The 14,493-nt window shown below is 44.8% G+C and overlaps 1 protein-coding gene across 8 annotated transcripts in view; it reads left to right on the top strand.

Moving 5' to 3' along the window:
* LOC141735453 (tubulin polyglutamylase complex subunit 2-like) overlaps positions 1-14,493 on the top strand; it is a 44,365-nt gene that overhangs the window by 430 nt on the left and 29,442 nt on the right. For all 8 annotated transcript variants that reach the window (XR_012584740.1, XR_012584739.1, XM_074568276.1 and 5 more), the window contains exon 2: positions 4,463-4,542. Coding sequence is in view for 2 of the 8 variants with exons in the window: in XM_074568276.1 (XP_074424377.1) it covers positions 4,533-4,542 (10 nt within the window). In the remaining 6 variants the exon portion in view is untranslated. The remainder of the gene's footprint in view (positions 1-4,462; positions 4,543-14,493) is intronic.

Raw genomic sequence — 14,493 nt, 5'->3', positions numbered from 1 at the left:
GGGTCTGGGCTAGGCCGGGGATGAGGGATGTCGCTCCGTTGTCATGGAAACCGCCTGGGGTCAGGGTGGAGGTTCCGGGGTGGCCCTGCGAGGGCCTGGCCCCTGCCCGGCACGAGGCGCTTGCAGCAGCGGTGGCTCTGTGGGGCTGGGCCTGGCAGGGCTCGGCCGTTACTGCCCGTGCCAGCCCTGTGTCTGAGAACCGCTGGGCAGCCCCTGGTCCGAGGCCTGGGTACCTGCAGCGCTGGGAGCCACGGTGCTGCTGGTTGAACCCCAGTCACACGGTACCTGGTAAATTTTGTCAAGGTCCCTCCTCTGGGATTACATAGCAGTGTTTCTTATACACACAAACAAAAACTCTGTTTCTAGCGTTTGAATCAATGGGAAAAATCCTGAATCTCTTAAGAGCCCTAAAGTTTAAAAAATATTAAAGAAAGAGAAGGTGGTGTTTTATTCAAAACCGTATATAATTTTTAGCCTTTCTTGTAACATAGGGTCAGCAGGTAGTGTGCTTAATGGAAGGAGTTCAGTGAGGTGCTGTATTCTGGCAGAAGACTAATCTGTGAACCTGTTCAGGATCAGCTCCCCGTAAATAGTCACCCTGCAGCTTATTCTCCTACCCCGAGACTTTTTCCACGACATGCCCTGCTTGCCATCTCTAATTTTTGCTCAGATCTTGAGCCTTCTTGCATCCCTACAGTTCCCTTTGAAGCTCAGCAGGAGCGCAAGGCAGCCAACATCTGAAAATAAGGCTTCTCAGACAAAACTTTACGCATGGCAGTTGAATCACAAGAATTGGTGAAAATATTTGCATGCGTAAAGGATTTTGGCATCAGACCTTTCATGTGTTAGCAATTTGGGGCACAGAACTGTCATATTTGTATGGATGGAAAGCAATACATCTATCCCAAGCCTTGCATATGACAACATTACAAATTGCAGTTCCAGAATTTCTTTGTATGAATTTTAAAGCCAGAAGTGACTGCTGTAATTATCTCACCCAGCCTCTGTATTGCAGGACAGCAAGTTTCATCTGGTAACCAAAGTGTGTTGCTAATTGCACATGTTTTTAAATAGCTACTCAGACAGATGAGATAAAAGATCAGAGCAAAATTCTTGCCGTGGGCTTCAGTGAGGACAAAGATTTCATTCCCAAACTCTGTTTGGTGTTCTCTTACTGACTTATTATTGGACTTCCTGGTTTTTGTTTTGTTTTGTTTGTTTTTCAGTTGTGAGGTCAGGATAACGCTATCACTCTACTCTGTGAGAGCATCCAAAAGGTGAAGCTACATTTTGATCAACTGTCAAGGCAAATGCTTCTTTGAAGTAGCTCTTTAAAATAAGTTACTAGCCATACCCACATTTTTACCACCTCAGATGTATAAGATCTCCATGATGTTAACTATGTCCAAAAGTAATGTTGCCATATAAACTGTTTTGGGTAAGTGCATTATTTACACCAGCAAGACGTGGTAATAGGTGTTTCCTAGTTCATGTTAGAGGTTTGGGGTTTTTTTCTGTCTGTATGTCTGATGACTTGCATTATGCAATATAGCAATGCGCACCCCAGTCCATTGCTGTGATGTTTTACCCTGGTTCTTTTCTCCATCTCTTCACTCCTGGGAATTTCACACATCATTTCCCAGTGAAGTAGGCCAAAGCATGTAAATTGCGCCACCATATTAATTAGAATTGCTGAACTAAAAATTCTGGGAAACATTACCAATCTGTTCAGTGTTTGTTTCTTTCAAATAACAAAGAGTATCTCATTCAGAAAGATGTCTTTAGTTTGCAGCACTAGAAACTATCTTATTTCAAATTTTCTTTTGGGAAGTCTCATGAAGCCTGCCTACCATAACATGAAAAAGGTAACAGGATTTTAACTCTGTTGAGTTTGTGAAATATTTTTTCAGGAGATAGAAATGATCATGTAATGAAGTTCAACATATTCCTTTTAAGCAATAAAATTTTGCACATACAGTATATGGGAGTTTGAGGCCCAGTTTTCCAGTACCTTTATGAACAAATGTTCATGGCACCATTTCAAAAACCCTCCTTTAAACAAATTCTATATATGGGGATAAGGGGTAGGGGTTTAACTTGTAGTCTCTGTGGAAGTCCCTACAAGGTGGGAGATTTCTCGCAAGCATTATGGAGGTTATGATTTGAGGAAAAAAGAGAGGAATCTTTCCCATTGCCTGTATGATTCATTTTGCTGAAGTTCTATGACTAATCGCAAATTCCAGAAAAGTTGATTGCTCACAACTAAATCTGAATGGGAGGTGTTAGCTGTTCTGGACTGCCCAGAGCAGGACTATACTTCACTATTTACAGTCTTTATTAGATAAGAATTTAACTATTCAGACATTTTTAAAAGATGCTGACGGTTTAGCCAATTTATAGGCAGTATTAGCAGTACCGTAAGGACTGATAATGCTGTGACTTCCTGCTTCAGCTTTGTGTCAGACCATTACATCGTCTCTTACATCAGTAATGTAATCAATACTGCAAAGCATTTTTGGAAGCTTCCAGATGAAATGTCCTAAAAATAGGACAGAGTTTACTGTAATCTTGATTCAGAATAGTTAATAGGGAGGAGCCTCCTGAACTAGTTAAGCTTTATCCTATAACTTTTGTGTAACCTAGGTGGCTTCTTTGTTTCTTCCATCTGGAAGAAAAAGCAATCCATGGCAGACTTCTTTTCCTCATTAATGTTTAATGGAGCTCCCATCCATACCTACAGACGTCTGTTAAATGTGGCCTTCAGTTTACCTACAGGATATTTTTAATATAACATTCAGACTTTTAAGATGGAATTTCTTTCTTTTGATCTTGGATTTGGTTCAGACCTCTTTAGAAGTTGCAGTTCTCTTGTTCCTAGACATCTTCCTTTGACTGACACGATATTTAATCTTCCATCATCCCAGCCGAGCCGTTGTGCATAATGAATTAAACATCCTTGCTGTCTTCTTTGATCACAGAAATAACAATTACTCTGTTATTATAATCCCTTAAATTGTTATAAGGCTTGCATAGCTTAGATGGAAAAGACCGTTTAGATCATTAATTCCACACACTTCTTTAGAAGCAGAATACATAAGGATGGCTTATATTTGAACAAGAGACAGATCCCCCCCATCTTGCACCCACCTATTTGAAGTGAAACTTGTCGAAACATCAGAGTCTTCTGTATGTTGCCCCCCCCCCCCCTTGGCCAGACAGATTACCTAGGTGACCTACTATGATTTTCTTTTTTTTTCTTTTTTCTGTCTTTAACTTGGAGCTTGGTTTTCTGGTGCCATGTTTTGTCTTTTAAATTATCTGGCAATGTAACAATCAATACTTCCAATTAAAGTGAAGTTTAGACTTCCTGAAACTGAGTACTGCTCTTCCACCAGCAGAACAGACAAGGGCAACACCACTGCTGGAATTAAAAGGCCAGTGCTAGAGATAAAAAACAAACCAAAGCTCTCTGATGCTTGCCTTTCCTGTCTAGTGCACTGTGTATGTTTTACCAGAAAGCAATTACGATACGTGTGACTGCTTTGGGAGTCAATATTTTCACAGCAGAGCTGGTCTTGAAAGCCCTGCGTAGTGATCACTTCTACTCCACAGCCCTGTGCTGGGCTTGCAGTTCCCACAACAAGAAATTAGTAGTCTTTCTGGACCTGATCAAAGTGAATGAAGTCAGTGGGAACTATTTCAGTTGGCTGTAGATGAAGTAAAACATTATAATAAGTGCAAGGGAGACTGTTCTGCCATCACACACCCGCAAGGATAGCACCATGTAGATTAGTATCTTGCATTTATATAGCGTTCTTTCCCATAAAATACTCAGATGATTTTTATAAATTATGAGCTTAGTGCTTGTAACAAATTTGCATGTGTCCAGCTGGGATTCCAGAGAACTGATGTTTGCTTATGCAGATCCCTTTGGCAGGATCAGATTCTGCGTCTGTTCAAACCCACTGAATCCAGCGCTGAAGTGTGCCTGTCTTTGTGGAATACGATTGTTAGCAATTCACAGCAACACTGCACAACATCTTGTCTCAAGTTGAGAATATCCTACCCAACTGAAACCACAGGGCATGCTTACAAAGAAAGATTTGTCTGTCTTTTAGAGTTTGCCCAGGAACCCATGGTCGATTTTTTCCATGAATCCTCTGCAAAAGATCACACCTTGAATACAAAAACGTGCGCCTGCGTGTGTGTGTGTGTGTGTGTATATATATATATATAAAAAACATCAAAGGATGGCATCATGTGCAGCACTAAGCATTCTCATGCCAAGACATGCTGGGTATAATTACACACAAAAAAGAAAATGACTGTTCAGTCACCAGCACAATGCTTGCAGTCATTAATGCCTTTTCCCCAGCTGTCAGGTTAACTTGCAAAATTGTCTGGCTCCCAGTGCTTGGTGTCACTCGTGCCAGCTGCAAACGTGCTCCTCTTTCCCTTTTAGAGACTTCTCCAGGAGTTGCTGAGGTGATGTTTGTGGAAAAGGAGCCAGCTGAACGTCACACAATCATTTCATGGGAGCAAGTGAGTATTTTCATGATAGTACTGCAGTGAGGTCAGTCTGAATGTACAGCAGCCCATGGAGAATGTCAAATGCCATGGTTACCTTGTGTGTGTTTGTGACACAGCCTGCTATCAAGTTTGATGCACAGTGAAGCCTAAACAGATTTGATTTATTATATATATATTTTTTTTAATCAAGTATTACTCTGTCTTTTAGGCTATCACATGCACCTGATCTGTTAGGGAAACTTCATCAGTGTGGGTATATTCAGAATGACAACTCTAAGAAGAAATGACATAACTGTAGTAGGCAGCAACATTGGTGACTCAGTGGAGAACAAACATTGTTCTGACTCAGGTCTAAAACCATTTTCCAACTCCCTTTCAGACAAAATGAAGAAGCTCTTTATTATTTATGGCCATTAAAGGTAAAGGCCTCAAGCTGGGAAATACCACTGAGCCACCCAGTTCATTCCAGTTATCTATTTCTCTTTTCAGTCTCAGCTATTCACTTCCATTTCTCATAGCCTCTCCTTCCACCTCCTCTTCAGCTAACTGACCCAATCTTTTAGCCAAGGCATGTCCCATTGCCTGTATGTTATGTAAACATGCATTATTTACAGAAACTTGTACAGTGCCAGCAACTGTGGTCAGGCAGAAATGTCTGGTTTTTCAGGTTTGTGTGAACTGATTCCTGATTTCCTGTAGCCGTTTTTCAGGTGTTGGGTTTGACTGGTCTGGAAAGTCTGAGGCACCCTGACTGTGAGCCAGCTCAGGTCTGGGAGCAGCAGAGTGACATTCGCTCATTCTTCTGTTGAGAGGAGACAACTGCTCCTCCTGAACTTGTTATTGCTCTCATTTTCAGGTGCTGCTTCTCCTCCAAACTAAATTGAGTTTGTTTCAAAATTGAACTATTATTGTAAAGCCAAACTTTGAAATGCTGTAGCCAAAGCACTTCACTCCAAAGATGTCAAAACAAAACTTCAGCTTTCCCTGCCCCCCACAGTGATGGACTAAGTTAAGTTAATTGTGTAAGTAAATGGTGAAAATTAAGTAGATACAGTTGAGCTGGACTTCTAATGGTGAAGGACTTCACTATCTATTCCTTTGCTTTTGTTTCCAGTTGCATTGACAAAACCTGAAGTCTCCCTCTCAAATGAAAAGATAACTTTTGTTTTACTTTTTTCTTGCACTTTGCAGATGAAGTCTGATACTTAACACAGTCCATGCGATTGCAGTATGTCCTGCAGTTCAAAGCACTCAGCACCTCACAAGGCCCTTCCAGGATGAACTTGTACCTTACTTTTCCTCAAACTCATCCTGCTTGAATTGGAATACAAGTTTGTGTACCTAGTGTTCACTTTTATCACTGTGTTTTTTCCGTAGCCACTAGGTGGCTCTATTTTTAAGATATTTTTATTATTTTTTTTTTACATTTCTTTTCTAGAAGAATTTTTCCAGTCCCATTTCAGCTTTGCAAAGGAAAGGTATTTCTTCTGAGAGAAAATCTATGGTATTCAGAAAATCTTGAATGAAAACCAACCTGTTTTTAATTATGAAAGATTAAACTTATATTCTAATAATGCTGGCAATATGCTTTTTTTTTTTTTCCCTTTGTTTCAGTCAGCTATGTTTGTTAAATTGGGCTGTGCCTAGTTTGTGCTAGTATTTAACTGGATACAACAGGGGAAGTTTAGATCAGCTTGTGAAATGCCCATCAGCTGCCATGAGGCTCTGCAGGGAAAGGTGAGCTTCATGACAGGATACACTGCAGTAAGACGGTAGGAGAACAGAAGAGATTTTTTCCAAGGCTTTCTGTAGAGGCAGACAGGCAGAAAGAGCTGCTAAGTTGTACACTTTAGGAAATCAAACCTGAAACCAATCTTGAATATTATTGGAAATCAGCATGCTCGCAAAAATATTTGAGGTCTGTGGATGTTGTGGTTTAGCCTCAGCCGCCAACAAAGAACCAAGAGGCTGCTCTCTCAACCCCCACAGCCGTGGGGGAGAATCAGAAGAAAAAGGCAAAACTTTTTTTTTGTGTGTGTTAAGACAAAGGCAGTTTAACAAAACAGCAAAGGGAACAGGAAAACAACACCACCACTGAGAGAGGAATGTACAAACAGCATTACGGTACCACTGCTCACCAACTGGACCCCGGAAACCCCAGCCATTTCCTGCCCCAGCCAGCTCCCAGGCTATAGCCTGGGCATGGCATCCAGTGGTATGGAATACCTGTGTCCAGTGCCAGATGCTGGGGAAAATTAACCCTATCCCTGCTGGAACTAGGACATTATCCACCCCTTATTCTATACCATCTACATCATGTCCAGATCTTACAGTTTCCAATTAATTGACACCACTTTTCCCTGTCTTTGACAGAGATATATATATGTACATATATATTCATGCAGATATAATGCCCTTAGTCTGTGGGCCATCCCTCTAAAATGTCCGTCGAGTTCATTTAATCCATGACTTTGGGCTCCATCTGTTAGAAGTCTCTCAGGGCAGGAGAGATGGTGTGTGGTGCTGGACTGTTGCGTGCTGTGTTTTGGAGTTTGTAGCTGGTGTATCTGGTGTGGCTCATCCTTGCCCATGGTCTCTGGGTTGAAGATGTAGATCTTGAGGAAGTTGCTGGGCACTGGCTGCTGAGGTCAGTTCTGATCCCATCACTGCTGCACTTTACTCAATTATTCATCAAAGTCCATCTGTCATTAGTTTGGGTGATTCTTACTGTAGTGGAACTGATAGCTATTACAGTAATGAGGACATACAGTGACAGGGTTACTTAGCAATTAACATCATACCATTTGATTCATTGGCTATTCTCACCCAAAATCAGGTCCCCATGAGGTACACATCGGACTTCCCCATGTGGGTGGGGTGGGGTGGGGCCGGGCCGGGCCGGGCCGGGCCGGGCGGCGGTGTGGAGGGGAGCGTGGCAGGGGAGGGTGCTGGTGGGGAAGACTGTGGGGAGGCGGTGCGGGCTCTGCTTATCACGGCAGGTGATGGGGTCGCCCGCGTTGGGGTTTTGGTGCGGAGAAGGCTGGAGCCGATGCATAAATGAAATGGGACAACCATCCAATGAACTGTTTAGGGGGCACATCGTTACAAATCTTGGGAGATTTACCATTTGTGTAGAAAATTGTCCCTGCCCAGGGCAGGCGGGTTGGAACTAGATGATCTTTAAGGTCCCTTCTAACCCTAACAATTCTATGATTCTATGAAAATCGTCTATGACTTTCTCTGTGATGGGATAGGGTGAAGGTTAGTAGTCACCTGTAAAATTTGTTGCCACACTCACTACTTTGTTCAGTTGTGGAAGTGTTGATGCAGTTACAATGACAGTGTATTTTTATCAATTAACTGTTGGGGTAACACATTGTCTCCCATGACTAAATATGGTCTCTTGAGCCCAGCAGTGGCTTACAGGTGAGAACAAAAGTGCTTTCAGCATTTGCAGAGAGAGATGACTTCGACAGCAGTACTAACTGAACGTATTCTCAAACTGGTGTAAGACTGATGAGTGATAATTGTTTACAAGTGATAAAGTGGATCAACAAGATCATAAGTGAGCCTGTGATCAAGCCCTTCCAGTGTGCCAAGTTCCAGTTGTGTGATGGATAGTGGGTATTGACTGAATTTGAAGTTGCTGTCCACAGGGGAAAGCTGCTAGGTTGTTGCTAATTTTCTCCACTGTGTGGTAATCTATTAAATTAAGTTTTTGAGGTGGTACTATCAAACTCAAATTTTAGTTAAAGCAAGAGTTTTGAGAAATAGTTTGTATAGGTTAATTGAAATATTTTTCAATTTGACTTTGTTGTAAGAAGACAACTGCAAAACCTTAAATGCATTTATCAGTAAGCAGTACAGAAATTAGGTAATTTAATTAATTAGATAACCTTAGAAGGCTGAGGAAAGTAAAGAGGTATAAACAAAAGATAGTAGAGCAGAATTTTGTGCCCTATGCTTTTGTTTTTCACTTTAGTATGTTAGTTACTTATGTGGGTATAAAAATCTTTACATTCAGCTAAATGAAACTGTTGCTTTAAAGAAGATACTATAGCTTACACCCTTCCCTGAACTGTGTTGAGTCCTATTTTTAGTGACTTCGAGGAGGCAATGATTCAAGTTCAGTGACTGCTAACATAGCACAAATAATTAATTTGGTGCCTGGTCCTTTGTGATTTTTAAATGTTTTCTGCAGTCAAGTAATTGAATAGTTAAAGCCCTGGGCTACTTAAAAGTTCTTGAAATAGTGCTTGCTTTTTTTTTTTTTTTTTTAAAAACCTGCTTCAGAACAAATCTTGATCTTAAAGAAAATCAGTCCTCAAGCTTTAATCTGTTACTTATCACGTGATGATCAGATGACACTAACCAACTAACTTTTAAATAAGGATAAATGCAAAACGTTTATCCTGTGTTTCTTAGAATATATTGTACAAAATGTGATATTTTATAGCAGTACGAGTCTACACTATTTCAGAATTTGTCTTCCCTACATATCAAGATAATGATAACCTGCTCTAGTTAAATAAATATTACTTCATTATCTTAGTAATTGCACTTGCAACAGGGGCTGGTCTCTGGGATTTTTTGTGAAGGTGACCTCTAAGATAATCTTTACAGGTTGAAAGTTAACGCACACTAAAAGAGTGTCCTGGTTTAGCCTCAGACAGCAACAAAGAACCACGTGCCGCTCGCTCGGGCCTTCCCAATACAGGAAGAATCAGAAGAAAAGGCAAGACTCTTGGGTTGAGACAAAGGCAGTTTAATAGAACAGCAAAGGGAACAAGAAAACAACAACAATAACACGGACAGAGGAATATACAAACATGATTAGGGAACCGCTGCTCCCCACCCGGGCCCAGGATGCCCCGCCTTCCCCAAGCGGTGACTTCCTGCCCCCTCCCCCGGCAGCTCAGGGTGGCCATGGCTCGAGTGGGATGGAATACCTGTGTCCCTGCCGGAGCCTGGGGAGAATTAACCCTGTCCCCGCCGGAACCAGGACATTATCCACCCCTTATTCCATACCATCTATGCCATGCCCAGATCTTACAGGTTCCAATGAATTGCCACCACTTTCCCCTGTCATTCATAAATATATATATACACACACAGACATATATATATATATATACACACATATATATTCATGCAGATACAACGCCCTTAGTTTATGGGCCATCCCTCCAAAGTGTCTGGCGAGTTCATTTAATCCATGGCTTTGGGCTCCATCTGTTAGAACAGTCTCTCAGGGCAGGTGAGATGCTGGGTGGTGCTGGCCTGTTGCATGCTGTATTTTTCGGAGCTTGTGACTGGTGCACATGGTGTGGCTCATGCCCACAGTCCATGGGCTGAAGACATAGATCTTGAGGAAGTTGCTGGGCGCCAGCTGCTGAGGTCAGTCCTGATCCCATCACTGCTGCACTTCACTCTGTTTTTCATCAAAGTCCATCTGTCATTAGTTTGGGTGATTCTTACTGTAGTACAATCAATAGCTATTACAGTAATGAGGACATACAGTGACAGGGTTACTTAGCAATCAACAACACACAATTTGATTCATTGGCTATTCTCGCCCAAAATCAGGTCCCCATGAGGTACACATCAGACTTCCCCATCCTTCCGCATCACCCACCAAGTGCACCCAGGTCCTTGGGCAAAAGCAATCCCACAGATGGGTTTGCCTTTGCCTGAGGCAGGACTAACCCAGACTGTCTTCCCTGACATATCCTTCATGTGCACTACGGGGGCTTTATCCCCTTCTATACTACATGGAAGTTCTGATTGGGCAGAGCCAGCCCGATTGGTAGATCCCCTGGTGTTAACTAGCCAGGTAGCCTTTGCTAAATGTGCATCCCAATGTTTTAAAGTCCCACCACCCATTGCTCTCAGTGTAGTTTTTAACAGTCCATTGTATCGTTCTATCTTCCCAGAGGCTGGTGCGTGATAGGGGATGTGATACACCCACTCGATACCATGCTCTTTGGCCCAGGTGTCTATGAGGCTGTTTCGGAAATGAGTCCCGTTGTCCGACTCAATTCTCTCTGGGGTACCATGTCGCCACAGGGCTTGCTTTTCAAGGCCCAGGATAGTGTTCCGGGCAGTGGCATGGGGCACAGGGTATGTTTCCAGCCATCCGGTGGTTGCTTCCACCGTTGTGAGCACATAGCGCTTGCCTTGACGGGTTTGTGGCAGTGTGATATAATCAATCTGCCAGGCCTCCCCATATTTGTATTTCAGCCATCACCCTCCATACCAAAGAGGCTTCACACGCTTGGCTTGTTTGATCGCAGCGCATGTCTCACATTCATGGATGACCTGTGCAATAGTGTCCATGGTCAAGTCCACCCCTCGGTCACGAGCCCATCTATATGTCGCATCTCTTCCTTGATGGCCTGAGGAGTCATGGGCCCACCGAGCTATGAATAGTTCACCCTTATGTTGCCAGTCCAGATCCACCTGAGCCACTTCAATCCTAGCAGCCCGATCCACCTGCTGGTTCTTCTCATGTTCCTCCGTGGCCCGATTCTTCCCTACATGGGCATCTACATGGCATGCTTTCACAACCAGATTCTCTATCCGGGCAGCAATATCTTGCCACATTTCAGCAGCCCAGATGGGTTTGCCTCTGTGCTGCCAGTTGCCCTGCTTCCACTGCTGTAGCCACCCCCACAGAGCATTTCCCACCATCCATGAGTCAGTGTAGAGATAAAGGACTGGCCATTTTTCTCGCTCAGCAATGTCCAAAGCCAGCTGGATGGCTTTCACCTCTGCAAACTGGCTCGATTCACCCTGTCCCTCACTGGCTTCTGCAACTTGTCGTGTAGGACTCCACACAGCAGCCTTCCACTTTCGATGCTTTCCCACAATACAGCAGGACCCATCAGTGAACAGGGCATATTTCTTCTCATTTCCTGGCAGTTTATTATATGGTGGGGCCTCTTCTGCACGCGTCACCTCCTCCTCTGGTGACATTCCAAAATCCTTGCCTTCTGGCCAGTCCATGATCACTTCCAGAATTCCTGGGCGACTGGGGTTTCCCATTCGAGTTCGCTGCGTGATCAGTGCAATCCACTTACTCCATGTAGCATCAGTTGCATGATGCGTGGTGGGGACGCTCCCTTTGAACATCCAGCCCAGTACCAGCAGTCGAGGTGCTAAGAGGAGCTGTGCTTCTGTACCAACCACTTCCAAAGCAGCTCGAACCCCTTCATATGCTGCCAATATCTCTCTTTCTGTTGGAGTATAGTGGGCTTTGGATCCTCTGTATCCCCGACTCCAAAACCCTAAGGGTCGACCTCGGGTCTCCCCTGGTGCTTTCTGCCAGAGGCTCCAGGTAGGGCTGTTCTCCCCGGCTGCGGTGTACAGCACATTTTTAACATCTTGTCCTGCCCGGACTGGCCCCAGGGCCACTGCATGGACTATTTCCTCTTTGATTTGTTCAGAAGGTTGTCGTTGCTCAGGACCCCATTTAAAGTCGTTCTTCTTCTGGGTTCCTTGACACAGAGGGCTTACAATTAGACTGTAATCTGGGATATGCATCCTCCAAAACCCCACAATGCCTAAGAAAGCTTGTGTTTCCTTTTTACTAGTTCGTGGAGACATAGCTGCTATTTTGTTGATCACATCCATTGGGATCTGATGGCGTCCATCTTGCCATTTTATTCCTAAAAACTGGATCTCCTGCGCAGGTCCCTTGACCTTACTTTGTTTTATGGCAAAACCAGCTTTCAGAAGGATTCGGACTATTTTACTCTCCTCCTCAAAAACTTCTTCTGCTGTGTTTCCCCACACAATGATGTCATCAATGTATTATTGCAGATGTTCTGGAGCTTCACCCTGTTCCAGTGCAGTCTGGACCAGTCCATGGCAAATGGTGGGGCTGTGTTTCCACCCCTGGGGCAGTCGATTCCAGGTGTACTGGACGCCCCTCCAGGTGAAAGCAAACTGTGGCCTGCACTCTGCTGCCAAAGGGATTGAGAAGAATGCATTCGCTATATCAATTGTGGCATACCACTTGGCTGCCTTGGACTCCAGTTCGTACTGCAGTTCTAGCATGTCTGGCACAGCAGCGCTCAGCGGTGGCATGACTTCATTCAGGCCACAATAGTCTACAGTTAGCCTCCACTCTCCATTAGATTTTTGCACCGTCCGTATGGGACTATTACAGGGTGAGCGAGTCTTGCTAATCACTCCTTGAACCTCTAGTTGACGAATCAGCTTATGGATGGGAATCAGAGAGTCTCGGTTAGTGCGATATTGCCGCCGATGCACCGTTGTGGTAGCAATTGGCACCTGTTGTTCTTCGACCCTCAACAACCCCACAACAGAAGGGTCCTCCGAGAGACCAGGCAAGGCAGACAACTGTTTAACTTCCTCCGTCTCCAAGGCAGCTATGCCAAAGGCCCACCGGTACCCTTTTGGGTCCTTGAAATACCCTCTCCTGAGGTAATCTATACCAAGGATGCATGGAGCCTCTGGGCCAGTCACAATGGGATGCTTTTGCCACTCATTCCCAGTTAGGCTCACTTCCGCCTCCAGTACAGTCAACTCTTGGGATCCCCCCGTCACCCCAGAAATACAAATGGGTTCTGCCCCTCTATAGCTGGATGGCATTAAGGTACACTGTGCACCCGTGTCCACTAGAGCCTTATACTCCTGTGGGTCTGATGTGCCAGGCCATCGAATCCACACCATCCAATAAACCCGCTTGTCCCTTTCCTCCACCTGGCTGGAGGCAGGGCCCCCCTAATCCTGGTCATAGTATCCATTACTCGCTTCTTGCAGAAATGACTTGGAAGTTCCTTCAAGGGGATCAGAAGCAAGATCAGGCCTTCTGCTTTGTCTGGGGAACTGCCCACTGGAAACTGGGGCGGCACTTTTCCTGGAGGGATCCCCTTTTGTGGTTGTCCTTCCTTGCAACTCCTGTACCCGTGTCCGCAGGGTCGAAGTAGGTTGCCCATTCCACTTCCTCATGTCCTCTCCCTGGTCACGCAGGTAGAACCACAGGGTGCCTCGTGGTGTGTACCCTCTGTACTCTCTCTCTCGAGTGGGGAAATGCCTGCTCCTAACAGCTGAGATGCTGGCCCGTGCAGGTGGGGAGTAGGACATATTCTCTTCAAGTTGCTGGACCTTCTGGGACAGTTTCTCCACAGCTGAGACAAGGGGGGAAGAGAGACTTTCTTCATATCGCCGGAGCCGGCCAGCCACCTCATCCACCGTTGGTCCCTCTTCACCTTTCCATTCCATTACTGCCAGTGAGTTGGCATTTGACGATGGTGCACTCCGTACAAACTTCCGCCACATGGGCCTTGTGCACTGCACCTCATCAGGGTCTGTGGGTAAGTCTGCATTGTCCAAGTCATAATAAATCATCTCCCACACGGCTAATTCTCTCAGGTACTGGATACCTCTTTCCATGGTGGTCCACTTGCTTGGGTGACATACAACATCTTCACTGAAGGGGTACCTCTCCCTCACACCTGACAGGAGTCGTTTCCGGAGGCTGAGGGCTTGGGTCTTCTTCCCAATTGCCTTGTCAATGCCGCCTTCCCTAGACAGGCATCCCAGCTGCCTGGCCTCCCTTCCCTCTAATTCCAGGCTACTGGCCCCGTTATCCCAGCACCGGAGCAGCCAGGTGACAATGTGCTTGCCTGAAAGTCGGCTAAAATCTTTTCGCATATCCCGCAGCTCACTCAAGGATAAGGATCGAGTAATTATCTCTGGTTCTGCCTCTTCCTTCTGCTCTCGTGATGGCCCTGGTTCATCATCATCTCTTACTGAGCGAACTGATTTCTTCGTGTACTTCTTCTGTATGGGGGCAACTGATACTGGCACGGGTTGGTTCCCTGGTTCAGCTGCAGTGGCTGCCACCATGGTGTGAGTAGCCGCAGTGGCTGTCAGTCTGGTTTCCATCTCTTCCCCCTGAGGGTGTTGTGTAACACTGAGCAGTGCCTGGTAGAT

This window comes from Larus michahellis, chromosome W (assembly GCF_964199755.1).
Source record: "Larus michahellis chromosome W, bLarMic1.1, whole genome shotgun sequence".
Classification (NCBI taxonomy): Eukaryota; Metazoa; Chordata; class Aves; order Charadriiformes; family Laridae; genus Larus; species Larus michahellis.
This window is presented reverse-complemented; position numbering and strand designations above follow the sequence as displayed.